Source organism: Myxine glutinosa, chromosome 4 (assembly GCF_964187855.1).
Source record: "Myxine glutinosa chromosome 4, kmMyxGlut1.1, whole genome shotgun sequence".
NCBI classification, from domain to species: Eukaryota; Metazoa; Chordata; class Myxini; order Myxiniformes; family Myxinidae; genus Myxine; species Myxine glutinosa.
Genome location: NC_136264.1, coordinates 179,363,141 through 179,384,066, shown reverse-complemented (window position 1 = coordinate 179,384,066; position 20,926 = coordinate 179,363,141). Strand labels below are relative to the sequence as shown.

Here is a 20,926-nt window from a genome sequence, read left to right as displayed (position 1 = left end):
TAAACAGCAATTGCATAGTGCCTCAATTAATTGGAAAACTAACTATTTTAAGGGTAAGAGGTCAAAGGTCAACTCAAGGTCAAACTCATAAAATCATCAATTTTCATCTGAAAAGTAGTCAATTTTCATCCGATTAACTTGTAACTTAAACTGCAATTGCATAGTGCCTCAATGAATTGGAAATCAACTATTTTAAGGTGAAAGGACATAGGTCAACTCAAGGTCAAACTCATAAAATCATCAATTTTCATCTGAAAAGTAGTCAATTTTCATCCAATTAACTTGAAACTTAAACAGCAATTGCATAGTGCCTCAATGAATTGAAAAATCAACTATTTTAAGGTTAAAAGGTCAAAGGTCAACTCAAGGTCAAACTCATAAAATCATCAATTTTCATCTGAAAAATAGTCAATTTTCATCTGATTAACTTGAAACATCATGCCTCAATTAATTGGAAAACCAACTATTTTAAGGTTAAAAGGTCAAAGGTCAACTCAAGGTCAAACTTCTAAAATCATCAATTTTAATCGGAAAAATAATCCATTCTCATTCGATTGAACTGAGCTTTGATTAAGATTGTCAATTTTAGTCTTAATGAACTGGACAAGTTTGTGGCAACTTTTGGGGGGGGGGGGGGGGGGGATTTTGCAAGTATTGTGCGTGCTCTGCACAATGCCTTTCTTGTTTGTTTGTCTACCTGTCTGTTTGCCCTCACATCATTTGCCAACGTAGACTACAATTTTTCCACGTTATCTTTTTTTCAAACAAGTAAATCTATAAAGTATGTATAATTAGAATGAGAGTACGTCTATAAAATGCGTACTATAAAGCCACACAAAACAAGTCCAGATTAAGGTATGCAAGTCCAGATGAATTGCTTGTTCTGGGAATCTAGTTCGTTATGTTATTGGCTATATTAACCATTAATTCGATAACTCAAAAAGCAGTACTCGTTCTACATCTGAGTACCAGTCTTCTTCTTCTTCTGCTTTTTCTTTTGTATTCAGCACAAGGCAGTGGGGTAGCATCATTGGTTGAGGGCATGGCTGTGCCACTGATTCAACACCCTCTGTAGGTTAGGGAAGGAATTTGAGATTTGTTCATAGTGCCAGCGATAGATCGCTTAGGCCTGATCTTTGCGAACGACACCGTAGGTAATTAATGTCCACCAACTAATGTCGGCAGATGTGATGCCCGTTCGTACCGTCCCTCGGCTGGACGTTGAACATTGGTGCATCACCTGCCTGTGATACACCGATTTGAACCCAGCCTAGAGAGTTCAGAGACGAGTGTCATGCGTACATGTAGGCCATCTTATCTGCCTGAGGACCGGTGACGGATCAACCCACATTGTATATTTGTTGTTAATTTGTGTTAATTTTTTTTGTTTTTCTTTGTGTACGTGGTTGAGGCTTGTGGAAGAGCTAGACCAAAATGGAAAGGGGAGAGCACCAACATCAGAGTAGAAGTGAGAGTGAGTTCAAGGGAAGTAGGAGAAGGCCACATGGGGGTGAAAGAGCTGCACGCAAGCTGAATCCAATCCGGCAAGAAGAAGAAGAATGGCGGAAAGTGTGGATGAAACAGAAAAGGAACAAACCAACCGATAACGAACAAACGAAAAGAGGTGAGGTCGAGGGGACAATATCACAATAACGTGGGAAAAGTAGTTTTTTGAATACTGGGGTCATTTGGAGTAGAACTAGAGATCTTGAGTAAGATGAGGGTAGTGGTGCGAACAGCTGTCTTGTGCATTTATTTGTATTTATCACTTTGTGCTTATGTTTTATCCCAGCATGCTTTGACCTTTGGTTTCATATTGCACACCGCTCCTTTCCCATGCCATCTCCAGGTCTTGCAAATCGTCATTGCTGGGCACCGAAGGGGGCTCGGCAGTGACGCATGCTGAAAGGGAGTACTCGGTTTTCACTCTGTTTGTTTGTTTTCTTGTTGTACACCGCACCTTTCCTATGCCATATCCAGGCATTGCAAATCGTCATTGCTGGGCACCGAAGGGGGCTCGGCAGTGACGCACGCTGAAAGGGAGTACTCAGTTTTCACTCTGTTTGTTGTACACCGCACCTTTCCTATGCCATCTCCAGGCATTGCAAATCGTCATTGCTGGGCACCGAAGGGGGCTCGGCAGTGACGCACGCTGAAAGGGAGGACTCGGTTTTCACTCTGTTTGTTTGTTTTCTTGTTGTACACCGCACCTTTCCTATGCCATATCCAGGCATTGCAAATCGTCATTGCTGGGCACCGAAGGGGGCTCGGCAGTGACGCATGCTGAAAGGGAGTACTCAGTTTTCACTCGGGTTGTTTTCTTGCTTTCTTGTTTGCTTGTTTATTTGTTTGTTTGTCTGGGCGATATCTCAGCCATCCTTTGAGCTAGGAAGCTGAAATGTCGGCACAATAGTGAGCAAGTCCTTTATCAAAAACGGTATTTGTTGTTTTTTGATTAATCAATTAATTGAGGAGTTATTTAATTATTAGCGATTCATTAAGTACTTATTTAATTAATTAAATTTCCTTTCTCTTCTGACCATTAACTCAGGCACCTTTTGAGTTGGGAAGCTGATATTTGGACATGCCAATGACCAGGTGATTTGGCTGCAAAGGCTATTTTTGATGTATTAATTAATCAATTAATCGATGAATTATTTAATTATTCGATTAATGATGAAAAAAAAAAATTCAGTTACAGATTCTGATGAAATGGTGGTGGTTTATGTGTTCTGTGACCGAATTGATTAATAATTTCATTTTTTAATGATTATTATTTATTTATTTTCATTATTAATCATTTATTTATTTTCTTTCTCATTTGGCCAATATCTCAGGCACCTTTTGAGCTCGGAAGCTAATATTTGGACATGTGACCAAGTGATGTAGCTATCAAGGATATTTTTGATTTATTGATTAATCAATTCATCAATTAATCGATGAATTATTTAATTATTCGATTAATTACTAAAAAAAAAAAAAAAAAATCTTCAGTCACAGATTCTGATGAAATGGTGTTGGTTTATGTGTTCTGCAACCGAATTGATTAATAATTTAATTTTTTAATGATTCGTATTTATTTATTTTCATTATTTATTATTTATTTATTTTCATTATTAATCATTTATTTATTTTCTTTCTCATTTGGCCAAAATATCTCAGGCACCTTTTGAGCTCGGAAGCTAATACTGTATTTGGACATGAGTGACCAAGTGATGTGGCTATCAAGGATATTTTTGATTTATTGATTAATCAACTAATCGATTAATTATTTACCTTACCCAGTCGTACGTCGTAGTATTTACCATACCCACCGTACCCAGTCGTACCCAGCTGCTCCTGGACTCTGTGTCCTTTCCTCCTGACAAGGTGGACAAGTTTCTGTCAACCCTTGACTCTGATTCTGCAACTGGACCTGATGGCATCAGCCCACGGGTCCTAAAATCCTGTTCTTCCGCTCTTTCACTCCCTCTCTCTGTTCTCTTCACCCTCTCTTTTGCTCAAGGTCATCTGCCATCTGCTTGGAAATCAGCCAACATCACCGCTTTGCTCAAAAAATGTGCAAAAACGGATCCTAGCAACTACAGACCAATCAGCCTTCTCCCAATTATCAGCAAATTCATGGAATCTATCATTGCTTTGGATATGAAATCTTTCCTCTTCTCCAATGGCTTGATCTCTGATCATCAATTTGGTCTCAGACCAGGTCACTTCACTCTGGACATGCTGCTTCTGCTTTCTCAACAATGGATGGAGGTCCTCAATGCCAAACAGGAAATTAGAGCAGTCTCCCTTGACATAAGAGTGTCGTTGAAGCTGAAGGGAAAGGTGTATGCTGCATGTGTGAGAAGTGTTATGATTTATGGGAGCGAGACATGGGTAATGAACGTAGAGCAGCAACGAAGGCTGGAAAGGGTGGAAATGCGAATGGTTCGGTGGATGTGCGGAGTATCGTTGAGAGAGAGGAAGACAAATGATGAATTGCGAAAGATGATGGGAATAGAGCCTGTGATTGATGCAGTGAATAGGAACAGGTTGAGATGGTTTGGTCATGTGTTGAGGAAGGATGAAAGTGACTGGTTGAGAAGAGTGATGGAAATGAATGTAGAAGGAAGTCGAGGACGGGGAAGACCGAGAAAGACTTGGCTAAAGATGGTGGAAGAAGAAAGGTGGGCAAGGGGGTTAACAAGGAGAGATGCAGAAAATAGGGCAAAATGGAGAAATTGTCATGGGGACCGCAAGGCTAACCCCACTCTAGTAGGGAAAATGGCCTTTAAAATGCATGTTGTTGTTGTTGTGTTCCTTGACATATCACGTGCCTTCGATACAGTCTGGCACCCCACTCTGCTCACCAAACTCTCCTCCTTTGGTATCCATGGAAATCTCCACACATGGCTGGCGGACTTCCTCTCTAGTCGTAGTCAACGTGTGGCCCTGAATGGGTTTCTCTCATCTCCTCTTCCTGTTCAGGCTGGAGTTCCCCAAGGCAGTGTTCTGGGCCCTGTGCTTTTTCTGGTCTTCATCAATGATCTCTCTGACTCTCTTGAAAATCCTCTGTTTCTCTTTGCTGATGACTCTACTCTCTGTCGCTCCATTCCTCATCCCTCAGATCTGCAGTCTGCAGCCTCCTCACTCTCTGCAGACCTGGACAAAATCACAGACTGGGCAAACAAGTGGAACATGTCTTTCAATCCTGACAAATCTCACACTCTTATGATGTCTCTCCGAAAAGACCGACTGGACAACCCTCCCATCCACTTTCTGAATAATCCTCTCCAAGAAGTTCTGTCACTCAAGCTTTTGGGTCTCACTATCTGCCATGATCTTTCCTGGGAAAACCACATTTCAAATCTGGCCTCCAAAGCCAGTCGCCGACTGGGCATCCTCTGTCGTGTGAAGTCCTTCCTTGGCACACCTGAGCTCCTCACCACATACAAGGCTTTCATCCACAGCTCAATGGAATACTGCTCTCCGTTCTGGGCTGGTGCTCCTGCCTCACACCTAGCTCGTCTTCACGCTGTTGAAACCAAAGCGTTCAGAATCATTGGAATCCCCCTGCGATGAAGCTAACTCCGAGGGCCTTTCACTCACTCACCGCAGGCAGGTTGGTGGTCTTTCCGTCTTCTACCGACTCCTCTCCGGCCTTGCCCCCCCCCCCCCAGCTCTCTCTGGGCTCTGTCCCCCAAATATTCCTACAGGTCGCACAAGATCTGCCTGCAACCCTCTTATGGTTAAACTGCCAAAATCAAGACTCTCTGCTCACCTTCACTGCTTCATTCCTCTTTTCTCCTGCCTCTGGAACAAACTCCCTCACTCTCTTCAATCCCACTCCTCCCTCCAGGTCTTTAAAACAGCTGTTCACCACCATGTCTTATCTTCCCCCATCCAAAACCTTGATCTTTTCTGCCCCAGCTAATTTCATCCGAAATCCACGTTTTTGAAATACCAACTTCTTTCCTGGAAATCCTTGGTGTCCTTGTGTTTTATACTTCTCCCACCCCCCCCCCCCTTCCCACGCCTCCTCCCCCCAAACCCTCTCCCTCCCACACATCTCCCGATGTCCCTGCTCTCAAATGTTGTGTTTGTGTGCTTCCCCTTCTCTCCCCATCTTGTCTACCGCTCCCTCTTTTTATACATTTTGTTTGTCTGTTTGATTTTTTTTGTGTGATAAATGTTAGCTCTTCACGAGCCTCGATTCTGTATACAAAAAAAAAAAAAATTATTCGATCAATTACTAAAAAAAATATAAAAAATTCAGTTACAGATTCTGATGAAATGGTGGTGGTTTCGGTGTTCTGTGACCGAATTGATTAATAATTAATTTTTTAAATGATTATTATTTTTTTATTTTCATTATTAATCATTTATTTATTTTCTTTCTCATTTGGTCAATATCTCAGTCACCTTTTGAGCTCGGAAGCTAATATTTGGACATGAGTGACCAAGTGATGTGGCTATCAAGGATATTTTTGATTTATTGATTAATCATTTAATCGATTAATTATTTATTGATTAATCGATTAATTATTTATTGATTGATCAATTAATTATTATTATTATTTTTGACTTATTTAATTACATTTCTAAAAGATACATCTTCGGATGAAGCACTTGTGGTTTAGTTATGCTATTAGCCAATTGATTAAGAAAATATTTTGTGATAATCTTTTATTGATTTTAATTATACAATTAATCAATCAATTAGTGTACACCTCTCCCTCCCAATGCAGCCTCTATGAGCTGCACTGCGGTATTGCCGGGCGCCGGAGGCACCCCGGCAATGCCTCGTTGCAGGATATTTAATTATTTGGCATGGGGCGGTGTACTTTGAATGTATCTGTACTTGTTTCATAATCATGTTATGACATCATTGTTGTCTGAACTTCTCACTTGAACCCATCACCAAAGTGTATATTCCTCATTTAACAAGCTACACAATGCCAATCGTTCCAAACCATAAGTGCACTGTTGAGTAATAAAGGGTCAAGCAATATGCCACACAAATGCAAGTTATTAACCCTAACACTTCATGTGAAATCGGGCGAAACGAATTTATAACAAGGTGGCAAAGCATTGAAGAATAGCACATCAAATAACATCACGTGAGGATGTTTTGGGGGGAGGTGGTTATGATTGTGACTTGTTCCGTCATGAGCTAGGACAACATGCCGGTTTTATTATTTTCCCCTTGTGTGCCTGCCATTCTTGCTTACGTCTACTCTCCGTCGAATTGGCGCCAAATTTCACCAGGGAAACAGCCCTATTGCCAGCCAGTGACTCGCTTGATGCCAACACGAAATGTCCAAATGATGTCACGCTCAGTCGGTCAACACTGAGATTTGGGCAAAAAGTATTGGCAAAGGCAAGACTTTTCAGGCCATTTCCATCTTATTTCAAAATCCGGTGTTTTTTTGTTTTTTTTGCTTTTTTCAATCACGCTGGGGAAATCTTTTGTCCAAAACAAACGTTCGTCGCTCGATGAATGTACGCGTTGCTTTGATCCAATTACGTCTCGACTCTGTGCCTCTCTCTGCCCGATTTTGTCTTTTCTCCTTTACGCTCGCCTTTTTTGACTTTTTGAATATACACGGCTTGTCCTGCCCAACTTTGTTCTATTTGTCTCATCTGTTTCGAATGCGAAATCTCCTGGGTGCACATATTGCCTTTGCAGTTCCTTACAGAGCACAGCAGGCGCTGCGGTTTTTCACTTTACAACACGACAAGAACAACAAAGACAAATAACACATTTCTTATTCTCGACTCAAACGCATCACCCCACCGCCCCCGACCTGGCCTCTGATATGAAACATTCACAACAACATAACCTCCATCCACCTTTGGTAGCGAAGGTAATTATGCCTTGCTTTACACAAAGTGAGAATTTATTTTGCTGCATTATCTGCCTAAACATGCATGTTTCATGTTTACCAACCATGCATGTGTCATGATCACCAGCCACACATGCATCATGGTTACCAGCCCTAGCACGTATCACGTTCACCAGGCATAGCATGTATCATTTTTAGCAGCCAAAGCATGTATCATTTTTAGCAGCCATAGCATGTATCACGTTGACCAGCCATAGCATGTATCATGTTTACCAGCCATAGCATGTATCATGTTTACCAGCCATAGCATGTATCACGTTGACCAGCCATAGCATGTATCATGTTTACCAGCCATAGCATGTATCATTTTTAGCAGCCATAGCATGTATCACGTTGACCAGCCATAGCATGTATCATGTTTACCAGCCATAGCATGTATCACGTTCACCAGCCATAGCATGTATCATTTTTAGCAGCCAAAGCATGTATCATTTTTAGCAGCCAAAGCATGTATCATTTTTAGCAGCCAAAGCATGTATCACGTTGACCAGCCGTAGGATGTATCATGTTTACCAAACCATGCATGTGTCATGTACATCAGCTATGCATGCATCATGTTTACCAGCCAAAGCATGTATCACATTCACCTACCATAACATGTATCATGTTTACCAGCTGTAGCATGTATCACATTCACCACCCATAGCATGTATCATGTTTACCACCCATAGCATGTATCTTGTTTACCAGCCATAGCATCTATCATGTTTACCAGCCATAGCATGTATCAAGTTTACCAACCACGCATGCATCATGTTTACCAGCCATAGCATGTATCACTTTCAACAGCCATAGCTTGGATCATTTTTAGCAGCCATAGCATGTATCACGTTCACCAGCCATAGCATGTATCATGTTTACCAATCATGCATGTGTCATGTTCACCAGCCACACATGCATCATGGTTACCAGCCATAGCATGTATCACTTTCAACAGCCATAGCTTGAATCATTTTTAGCAGCCATAGCATGTATCACGTTCACCAGCCATAGCATGTATTACTTTCAACAGCCATAGCATGTATCATGTTTACCAACCATAGCATGTATCACGTTCAACAGCCACAGCATGTATCATGGTTAACAGCCATAGCATGTATCACGTTAAACAGCCATAGCATGTATCATGGTTAACAGCCATAGCATGTATCACGTTCAACATCCATAGCATGTATCATGTTTACCAGCCATAGCATGTATCATGTTCACCAGCCACACGTGCATCATGGTTGCCAGCCATAGCATGTATCACTTTGAACAGCCATAGCATGTATCATGTTCAACAACCATAGCATGTATCACGTTTACCAGCCATAGCACGTATTGTGTTCACCAGCCACACATGTATAATGTTCACCAGCCATAGCATGTACCATGTTTACCAAACCATGCATGTGTCATGTTCACCAGCCACACATACATCATGGTTACCAGCCATAGCATGTATCACATTCAACAGCCATAGCATGTATCACATTCAACAGCCATAGCATGTATCATGTTCAACAGCCATAGCATGTATCATTTTTAGCAGCCATAGCATGTATCACGTTCACCAGCCATCACATGTATCATGTTCACCAGCCACACATGTATCATGTTCAGCAGCCACACATGTATCATGCTCACCAGCCACACATGCATCATGCTTACCAGCCATAGCATGTATCACATTCACCTGCCATAACAAGTATCATGTTTACCAGCCATAGCATGTATCACATTCACCAGCCATAGCATGTATCATGTTCACCAGCCATAGCATATATCATGTTTACCGGCCACCCATGTTTCATGTTCACCGAACACACATGTTTCACCACACACACGTGTGCTCTAGTCCATACATCCACACATGTACTCAAGTACATCCAGCCACACGTGTGCTCTAGTCTAGCACATACAGCCACACATGTGCTCTAGTCTAGCACATACAGCCACACATGTGCTCTAGTCTAGCACATCCAGCCACACGTGTGCTGTAGTCTAGCACATACAGCCACACGTGTGCTTTAGTCTCGCACATACAACCACACGTGTGCTCTAGTCTAGCACATACAGCCACACGTGTGCTTTAGTCTCGCACATACAACCACATGTGTGCTCTAGTCTAGCACATACAGCTACATGTGTGCTCTAGTCTAGCACATACAGCCACACGTGTGCTCTCGGGTATTGCATACAGCCACACGTGTGCTCTAGTCTAGTACATACAGCCACACGTGTGCTCTACTAGTCGACCACATACAGCCACACGTGTGCTCTCGGGGGTGGTGTGCTCGCACCCTTCCACCTACGCCTAGCGCAGCCAGTTCTTCTATTTCTAACGAGCTTGGATTATCCTAAAGCTCACGACAGAACGCTGTTATTTTGTTTTAACACTTTCCGCCCATGGAAATGCTCACGTTCCAATTTAAGGATTAATCACGCATGGGCTATTCGTTTGATTGTTTTCGACAGTATTTTTTTGTATTTCTTACTGTAATTTACACATTCAAAACATGGACTCTAATTGAATGAGCTATAGCAAATTATGACTAAAGCAACACTCGTACATAAATTATGCTCCAACAGGCAACCAGGGGAGCATAAATGGGATCGTTGAAGTGAGCTCGCACCTGCCATCGATTGCATCAATAATTTGTTGCATCCCAAAAGGGTGTCGTTCTCATTGGATAGAGCTCGGAACCACTGGCCCGCATCAATAGAGCGAGATGAGAGAATGAGTGGAATGGCCCCTGGTAGGGTTAGGACAGGGAAACGGTTGCACGAGTGGGTGTACAGAATAAGGGCGGAACGTTCGGTCTCCAAGGAATGGCAGCTTCATTGTTTGCCCTTGGATGTGCTGCTGCTGCTGCTGCTGCTGCTGCTGCTCTCCTTCCCAGACGTTTATAGAAGCCTCGGTCTATGGACCATCTACATTGATCATCATTTCTTAGCTGTGTTTAGGTTAGGTCATAGGTCGACCGAAAGCTTAAAACAATCACAGCTGAGTCTCATGCGTTGCCAGGTCCCATTACGCGCTCCTTCTTTCACCTGGATGTCCAATTTCCGATGGAATGCAGAGACCGTACCTGAAGCCACACGTCGACTCACACCCAACGTTATGCTTTAATTCGGCCAGGTGTGGAGGTCAATCTTGTTATGTAATTACCTCCGCCACCAAAGGTGGATGGAGGTTGTGTTTTCACCCCTGTCTGTTTGTCTGTCTGTTTGTTTGTGAACAAAATATCTCAAAACGTTGTGGACGGATTCGGACGAAATTTGGCAGAGATGTATCGTATGTGACAAGGACGAAATGATTCGATTTTGGTGAAGATTCGGATTCGGATCCGGCTAGTAGAATTTTTAAAGTGATTCTTCACCATTGGGAGATGTGGCGAAAAACGAACACATAGCGGTTTTTCTATAAAAGTTATGGATGGATTTTGACGAAACTTGTTGGACAGGTTGTGTGTATGACAAGGAATAATCGTTTCAATTTTGGGGAAGATCCGGATCCGGCTAGTAGATTATATAAGTGATTCTTCACCATTGAGTGATATGGCCAACCAGGCGGAGGTTTGCTCTCCACTGAGTGCTGTTCTAGTTGTCGTATGTTATTTCCGAGGATTTTGTGACGCAGAGGAATTTTCATAACACGAAGATTGATCACTCTCGGGCGCTCCTGTCGCCTCCAAGTGCCCTCGGTGGATGCACTCGGGCACGGACGTCACAATAATTTGCTCCGAGTGATATCTCCACACTGTGCAGATAATCACCACGACCCATTTATAGGCACGTTATGGTAACGTAACGCTCTTTCGTCACACCACTAGCTTGATTACTGCCTGGGTCAGGAAAAGTTTGTGCCATGGTGGAGAGTAATTTCCAAGTCGCAAAGGTTGTTGCTTTGGATTCTGGCCTAGCCTGACCACTATTGGTGTGTTTTTGTGTTACACTTCTTTTGTAGAAAGCAATCTCTCTTGTACTGGTCATTTTCACTGCACTGGGTGGAACTCTGATACCAGCAAAGTGACACGACTCTTCTGATGTAGAGGCTGGACGAGTACCATGTGACAACATTGATCTCAAAACAGCACCTGCAGTGCAACTTCCCGGGTCCTTTATGATTCAGAAATGGTTCCAGCTAATTGTAATGGGATTATCACCATTCTCCCTTTCCGAGAATCTCATTGTCCACAGCTATACAGACTAGAAACAACAGTGATGGTCTTCTTTTAATCATGACTTTGTTGGCTCTACGTTCACCCGCAACCGACTCTTATGGAAGGAAACTGATGCTTATGGCTCGGCACTCCTTTCCCCGGTATTCCATTTTTTAATGGAATTTTGATGGAATCTTTAATGGAATTTTATGGAATTTTTCATGGAATTTTTAATGGGGTTTTAATGAAATTTTTACACAACCATTTGCATTGATGGCTCAAGATCACTTGAAGCAAAATTAAATTGTACTCGCTGTTTGCACCATTGGAACAAGCTTCTGGCTGGACTGATCAAGCTTCGGGTTATTGACCACAGCTAGACTAGATTTTCTTCCAAATTATGATGATCTGCACTTAGTGTTCTGCGCAAGCTCGTGCGGGCATTTTTACCCCGCGCACGCGAAGGAAAAAGCGGGGTTGAGCAATCTGTTCTTGTCCATCCGTTTGTCTCTCATCAGTTTATGATTGAGGGACAACTTATTTAAATTGAATGTTATATTTCCAACACAAATCGGAGCATGCATAGGAAGAATTTGTCCCGACCGCACATGTGCAGAGAGGAGTGAGATCATTTTTACTCCGTCTGTCTGGCAGTCAAGCAAATTTGAAAGCAAGTACAGAAACATTCAAAGTACACTGCCCCATGCCAAATAAATAAATAAACAAGAAGACGTCATGCGGAGCACGATACTTGCAAAATACGCCCTCCACCCCCAAGAAAAAAAATTCCATTGATACAGCAAATTGTCCATTTCATCAAGATTAAAATTGACAATCTTGATCAAAGCTCGGGTCAACAGGAAGAAAAGTGACGATTTTTCAGATGAAAAATTATGATTTTGGAAGGTTGACCTTGAGTTGACCACTGACCTTTTGACCTCAAAAATAGTTAGTTTCCATATTCAGTGACTCAATGTGCAAATGCTGTTCAATTTTCAAGTCAATCGGATGAAAATTGAGGATTTTAGAAATTTAGGGAAGTTGGTGACCTTTGGCCTATGTTGACCTTTTGACCTATTGACCCCAAAACAATAGGCTTCTTGCTTTTGACCAACTCTATCATTTGGTGAAGTTTCGTGAAGATCCGTTGAAAATTGTGACCTGTAGGCCGTTGACAAACAAACAGACAAGCAGACAGACAAACAAACAGACAGACAGAACCACAAACACAACCGACCAATATACTTGAAAAATCTTCGATTTTGCAAGTAATAACATATCCTCTAGCGCTCGCCATCTCCGGGGAGCCTTTGGTGCCTGGTGATGCCGCCATGCAGCACATAGAGAGGGCATTGGGTAGAAGTGTACAATAATTGATTGATTAATTGCGTAATTAAAATAAATAAATAATAATCGTAAAATAATTAATTTCTTAATCAATTGGTGAATAGCATTCCTAAACGACCAGTGTTTCATCCAAATCTGTAACGTTTTTAAAATTAATCAAATAATTAGTTAATCAAAAATTAAATAATTCATCGATTGATTGATTAATCAATAAATCAAAAATATCCTTCACAGCCAAATCACTAGGTCATTGTCGTGTCTAAATATCAGCTCAGTAGCTCAAAAGGTGCCTGAGATATTGCGCACATGAGAAAGAAAATAAATAGGTGCTTAATAAATCGATAATAATTAAGTAATTAATTAATTAATTAATTGATGAATAAAAAAATACTGTTTTTGTCAAAGCACGTGCTTATTATTGGGCCCACATTTCAGCTTCCTAGCTCAAAGGATGGCTGAAATATCTCCCGGACAAACAAACAAGGAAGAAAGAAAGGAAGAAACCGGAGTGAAAACTGAGTACTCCCTTTCAGCACGCGTCATCGCTGGGCCCCTCCAGTGCCTGGTGATGACATCATGCAGCTCCTGCAGATGGAATAGGAAAGGAGCTGTGTACAATCATTCCAAACAGGGAATGTACTATTTTTAAGGATGTTATAAAGGACACAAAGAACCGGCACAAATAACTAATGTGGCGTGTTAAGTAGGGTGATATAATAGACACTGGTGAAAACGGTGGTAAATCCCAGAATTGATTTATTTATATTCCTTAAAACCTCTTTTAACCTTTATTTAAAATGCATTATATATTTGATCACTACAACAACAACAGAGATCACTACAACAACAACTTTGGGACTGGTTTATAATAGGTACACCGTATCCCTGCATGTCGTTAGAGGCGACTAAAAGGGTTAGCGTCAGGAAGGTCATCCGGCCATAAAAACATTGCCTCAAAAAGGGAATCATGACAATACACTTGATCACTGTAAAATACAAATCACCTTCATAATACTTCCAAGAACCATGCTATATATTGATATACTGTATAGCATGAGAGGGCCTGGCATGTGAGAGGGTATCAATAAAGCCGCCATCTCCTAAACCGAGTCAGCGTCATGTTATTAGAGTGTATAAGGGTGGTGTATAAGACTGCTTCAATTGCGCTAAACTTCCGGATTTTTAAACGATCTTTAAAATCATTATTTTAGTAAAATTTAAGTATATACTTGAACACTGTGTGGGGTATCGTGTTGTATGAACTCTATAGTTCTTACTCTAACAGGGTAGAGAAGAGCGCAATGCTCATGGCTATGCTGCCTGGCATATTGATGAAGAGTGGAGTCTTCATAGGTGGTGCAAACGATCAGAGCTGTGAAGCACGGGGCTTTGCAAGCAATGCTTCCTGGCAGCATACGCACATTTTGAGAAGTACCTGAAATGTTCACAAACTATTTTTGCAAGAACTTAGGTCGAAGGAAAGTGTATTTACGTTGAACTGTACCTGTTTCAATTTAAGACTTTGGCCAATGATAATGAATACGTATTCTGATAGGATGATGACCTTCTTTTTAAACATCCTTCAGTCGATAAACATTGAAATATTAAATCATACTACGTCTGCTTTTCGATGTTTAAAATTGTGCACTATGTTGGCAAAGAGTTTTTATTAATAATCTCTTTATAACAATATCGGGGATATGATTGTAATTTTTCACTTATTTATACCTCCACCACCAGAGGTGGATGAGTAAATGATGTTTTCATTTACCTGTTTCATAAATTATGTTTTCACCCCTGGCTGTCTGTCCGTTTGTCTGTTTGTTTGTCCGTTTGTGAACAAAATATGTCAAAAAGTTGTGGACGGATTCGGACAAAATTTGGCAGAGATGTGGCGTATGTGACAAGGACTAAATGATTAGATTTTAGTGAAGATCCGGATTCGGATCCGGTTACTAGAATTTTTTTAATGAATCTTCACCATTGGGTGATAGGGCGAAAAACTATACATAGCAGGATATCTCAAAAAGTTATGGATGGATTTGGACGAAACTTGTTGGACCGGTTGGGTGTCTGACAAGGACGATTCATTTCGATTAGATTTTGGTGAAGATCTGAATATGGATTCGGATATGAGAATTATTTAATTTTTAAGTGATTCTTCACCATTGGGAGATGGGGCCAAAAACGATACATAGCGGGATATCTCAAAAAGTTATTGATGGATTTGGACGAAACTTGGTGGAGAGTTTGTGTGTGTGACAACGAAGAATCGATTCGATTTTGGTGAAGATCTGAATATGGATTCGGATATGAGAATTATTTAATTTTAAAGTGATCCTTCACCATTGGGAGATAGGGCCAAAAACGATACATAGCAGGATATCTCAAAAAGTTATGGATGGATTTGGACGAAACTTGTTGGACACTCATGGACAGGTTGTGTGTGTGTGACGAGGAAAAATCGATTCAATTTTGGTGAAGATACGGATCCGGATCCAGCTAGTAGAATTTTTAAAGTGATTCTTCACCATCGAGTGATATGGCCAACCAGGCTGAGGTTTGCTGTCTACTGAGTGCCGTTCTAGTTGTAGCTTGTCATTACCGAGGAATTCAATTATTTTGGGAGAAAAAGACTTTACTGAATACAGCAGGTAATTTTGTTAATACCTTCCATTCCTTCGGGTTTAAACTTTGTGTCAGTATCAAGAAGATCTAATAGTGCTCAGCACATTGCCCAATGAGTGTTCATTGAGGTGTCCGTGTGTGCCTGTAGGTCAGACTGTGAGCTTGACCTGCCAGGCATACTTTGGTTACAGTGGTGGGGTGAGCCCATCAATCTACTGGATGAAAGGAGATAGCTTCATTGAAGAACTTGATCCAAAAAGGATCTATGAGAATGAGACGAGGTGAGCTGGCCCATTGCATCCCTGCTAAATCTTTTTACCCCACGCCCACGAAGCGATGAGCACGGTTAAGCAATTGGTTCACTTCTGTCTGTCTGCCCTGTCTACAACCATCGGTTTATGATCGAGGAGCAACTTAATTTCAATTTTATGATGTATGTTGACCACGAATCAGAATAAGAATCAGAAAACTCTGTCTGCCTGTCTGGCAGTAAAACTAAATTTTAAAATACTCCAAATAGGAAGCCTACTGTATTTAAGACGTCATAAAGAACACAAACAACAAGCACAAAGAACTAATGTGACGTGTTAAATAAGGTGGTGTGAAAGACACTGCAGCAACGGCGGTGAACTTACGGGGGAAAAAAACTTCTACCTTTGAAATGTTTATTTATTTCAATTGAATTATTTACTCAAACAATGTAGAACACAAATCACCCTATTGGCAATTTCAAAAACATTTTGTCCATTTAGCAGTACTTGGACAAAATATTACGACATTTTACGTCATCACGACCAATCAAATTTGTCACTCGCAGACCCTGCCCATGTCCTTATTTCTCAACACTGCGTGGGGTAAGGTGTTCTATGAACTGTCTAGTTTAATTGTTGTTGTTATGTTACAGTGACTCGACATTCTATCTCTCTGAGTGGCTTTTCGGGTTGTTCAAGCTGTTCGATCCGTATTCAATGGTCCTGGCCAAATTGATTGCCAGAGTATGAATATTGAGGTGAATCGAACCACAGGCCTCGCTTCCTTAACCTACTACACATCCGAGCTCAGCTTGTAATTAACAGGCACCTCTCAGGCCACACATTCCATTTGGAATTAGCTCATCGCCGAATCACCATTAATTGGATTCAGGAGATCGGCTTGTGCAGTAATTACAATGGCAGTCACTCTCTGACCTGACATTTTCCAAATGCTTCATCTTTGTCTCTCACTCTTTCATTGTGTGGTTTTCTCTTTGTCTTTATAATATCATTTTCATTTCATTATCTATCTCTGACGTATTGAATAACTATTGTATCTAGTTGAGATTTTTATGACTGGTACATATATTGTCTTGTGCTTTTTAAATGTTTTTTTGAATATTATGATTTAAATCCTCATTTTGCAACTTCTTTATATTTCTGTTCCATTTTTTACTCATTAATAATTAGTCAATGGAGTATTACATATGTTGTAACTACATCTGTGAAAGTCCTACATGGTGTAAAAATTCCTTCAGATGTTCTTCAGGTAAACTGACGGTCACAAAGTACGAAATATGTTGCTTTGCGACGATCAAAGTTGATAACAAAAGAAAGTTCGCTCAGCCACATCCCTTAAACCACGCCCCTTTTGTTTTGTTGCATTTTATTAATTTCATGCCACATACTTTAAGCCACACCCCTTTTGTTTTGTTGCATCTTATTAATTTAATGCCACATCCCTTAAGCCACGCCCCTTTTGTTTTGTTGCATTTTATTAATTTCATACCACATACTTTAAGCCACACCCCTTTTGTTTTGTTGCATCTTATTAATTTCATGCCACATCCCTTAAGCCACGCCCCTTTTGATTTGTTGCATTTTATTAATTTCATGCTATATCCCTTATACCACATCCCTTTTGCTTTGTTGCATCTTATTAATTTCATGCCATATCCCTTACAACATGCCCCTTTTGCTTTGTTGCATTTTATTAATTTCATGCCATATCCCTGATACCATGCCCCTTTTGCTTTGTTGCATTTTATTAATTTCATGCCATATCACTTACACCATGCCCCGTTTGCTTTGTTGCATTTTATTAATTTCATGCCATATCCCTTATACCACTCCCCTTTTGTTTTGTTGCATTTTATTAATTTCATGCCATATCCCTTATACCATGCCCCTTTTGTTTTGTTGCATTTTATTAATTTCATGCCATATCCCTTATACCATGCCCCTTTTGCTTTGTTGCATTTTATTAATTTCATGCCATATCCCTTATACCATGCCCCTTTTGTTTTGTTGCATTTTATTAATTTCATGCCATATCCCTTATACCATACCATGCCACTTTTGTTTTGTTGCATTTTATTAATTTCATGCCATATCCCTCATACCATGCTCCTTTTGCTTTGTTGCATTTTATTAATTTCATGCCATATCCTTTATACCACGCCCCTTTTGTTTTGTTGCATTTTATTAATTTCATGCCATATCCCTTATACCATGCCCCTTTTGCTTTGTTTCATCTCATTAATTTCATGCCATATCCCTTATACCATGCCCCTTTTGCTTTGTTGCATCTTATTAATTTCATGCCATATCCCTTATATCACATCCCTTTTGTTTTGTTGCATTTTATTAATTTCATGCCATATCCATTATACCATGCCCCTTTTGCTTTGTTGCATCTTATTAATTTCATGCCATATCCCTTATACCACGCCCCTTTTGTTTTGTTGCATTTTATTAATTTCATGCCATATCCCTTATACCATGCCCCTTTTGTTTTGTTGCATTTTATTAATTTCATGCCATATCCCTTATACCACGCCCCTTTTGTTTTGTTGCATTTTATTAATTTCATGCCATATCCCTTATACCATGCCCCTTTTGTTTTGTTGCATTTTATTAATTTCATGCCATATCCCTTATACCATGCCCCTTTTGTTTTGTTGCATTTTATTAATTTCATGCCATATCCATCATACCATGCCCCTTTTGCTTTGTTGCATTTTATTAATTTCATGCCATATCCCTTATACCACGCCCCTTTTGTTTTGTTGCATTTTATTAATTTCATGCCACATCCCTTATACCATGCCCCTTTTGCTTTGTTGCATCTTATTAATTTCATGCCATATCCCTTATACCACATCCCTTTTGTTTTGTTGCATTTTATTAATTTCATGCCATATCCCTTATACCATGCCCCTTTTGCTTTGTTGCATCTTATTAATTTCATGCCATATCCCTTATACCACATCCCTTTTGTTTTGTTGCATTTTATTAATTTAATGCCATATCCCTTCTACCACGCCCCTTTTGATTTGTTGCATTTTATTAATTTAATGCCATATCCCTTCTACCACGCCCCTTTTGATTTGTTGCATTTTATTAATTTCATGCCATATCCGTTATACCCACACCCCTTTTGATTTGTTGCATGTTATTAATTTCATGCCATATCCCTTATACCACGCCCCTTTTGATTTGTTGCATTTTCTTAATTTCATGCCATATCTCTTATACCACGCCCCTTTTGATTTGTTGCATTTTATTAATTTCATGCCATATCCCTTATACCATGCCCCTTTTGCTTTGTTGCATCTTATTTATTTCATGCCATATCCCTTATACCATCCCCCTTTTGCTTTGTTGCATTTTATTAATTTCATGCCATATCCCTTATACCATGCCCCTTTTGCTTTGTTGCATTTTATTAATTTCATGCCATAATCCCTTATACCATGCCCCGTTTGCTTTGTTGCATTTTATTAATTACATGCCATATCCCTTTTACCATTCCCCTTTTGTTTTGTTGTATTTTATTAATTTCATGCCATATCCCTTATACACGCCTCTATTGTTTTGTTGCATTTTATTAATTTCATGCCACATCCCTTATACCATGCCCCTTTTGCTTTGTTGCATCTTATTAATTTCATGCCATATCCCTTATACCACATCCATTTTGTTTTGTTGCATTTTATTAATTTCATGCCATATCCCTTATACCACGCCCCTTTTGATTTGTTGCATTTTATTAATTTCATGCCATATCCGTTATACCCACACCCCTTTTGATTTGTTGCATTTTATTAATTTCATGCCATATCCCTTATACCACGCCCCTTTTGATTTGTTGCATTTTCTTAATTTCATGCCATATCTCTGAAACCAAGCCCCTTTTGATTTGTTGCATTTTATTAATTTAATGCCATATCCCTTATACCATGCCCCTTTTGCTTTGTTGCATCTTATTTATTTCATGCCATATCCCTTATACCATCCCCCTTTTGCTTTGTTGCATTTTATTAATTTCATGCCATATCCCTTATACCATGCCCCTTTTGTTTTGTTGCATCTTATTTATTTCATGCCATATCCCTTATACCATCCCCATTTTGATTTGTTGCATTTTATTAATTTCATGCCACATCCCTTATACCACGCCCCTTTTGTTTTGTTGCATTTTATTAATTTCATGCCATATCCCTTACACCATGCCCCTTTTGCTTTGTTGCATTTTATTAATTTCATGGCATATCCCTGATACCATGCCCCGTTTGCTTTGTTGCATTTTATTAATTTCATGCCATATCCCTTATACCACTCCCCTTTTGTTTTGTTGCATTTTATTAATTTCATGCCATATCCCTTATACCATGCCCCTTTTGTTTTGTTGCATTTTATTAATTTCATGCCATATCCCTTATACCATGCCCCTTTTGCTTTGTTGCATTTTATTAATTTCATGCCATATCCCTTATACCATGCCCCTTTTGTTTTGTTGCATTTTATTAATTTCATGCCATATCCCTTATACCATGCCCCTTTTGTTTTGTTGCATTTTATTAATTTCATGCCATATCCCTTATACCATGCCCCTTTTGTTTTGTTGCATTTTATTAATTTCATGCCATATCCCTTATACCATACCATGCCACTTTTGTTTTGTTGCATTTTATTAATTTCATGCCATATCCCTTATACCATGCCCCTTTTGCTTTGTTGCATTTTATTAATTTCATGCCATATCCTTTATACCACGCCCCTTTTGTTTTGTTGCATTTTATTAATTTCATGCCATATCCCTTATACCATGCCCCTTTTGCTTTGTTTCATCTCATTAATTTCATGCCATATCCCTTATACCATGCCCCTTTTGCTTTGTTGCATCTTATTAATTTCATGCCATATCCCTTATATCACATCCCTTTTGTTTTGTTGCATTTTATTAATTTCATGCCATATCCATTATACCATGCCCCTTTTGCTTTGTTGCATCTTATTAATTTCATGCCATATCCCTTATACCATGCCCCTTTTGCTTTGTTGCATTTTATTAATTTCATGCCATATCCCTTATACCACGCCCCTTTTGTTTTGTTGCATTTTATTAATTTAATGCCACATACTTTAAGCCACACCCCTT

General features: G+C 39.9%; 1 protein-coding gene across 1 annotated transcript in view; it reads left to right on the top strand.

Annotated features, from left to right (window-relative positions):
* Positions 1–20,926, top strand: part of LOC137414307 (interleukin-1 receptor accessory protein-like 1) — an 833,791-nt gene that overhangs the window by 504,382 nt on the left and 308,483 nt on the right. The window contains exon 6 of the mRNA XM_078775336.1: positions 15,660–15,792. Within this exon, the coding sequence (XP_078631462.1) occupies positions 15,660–15,792 (133 nt within the window). The remainder of the gene's footprint in view (positions 1–15,659; positions 15,793–20,926) is intronic.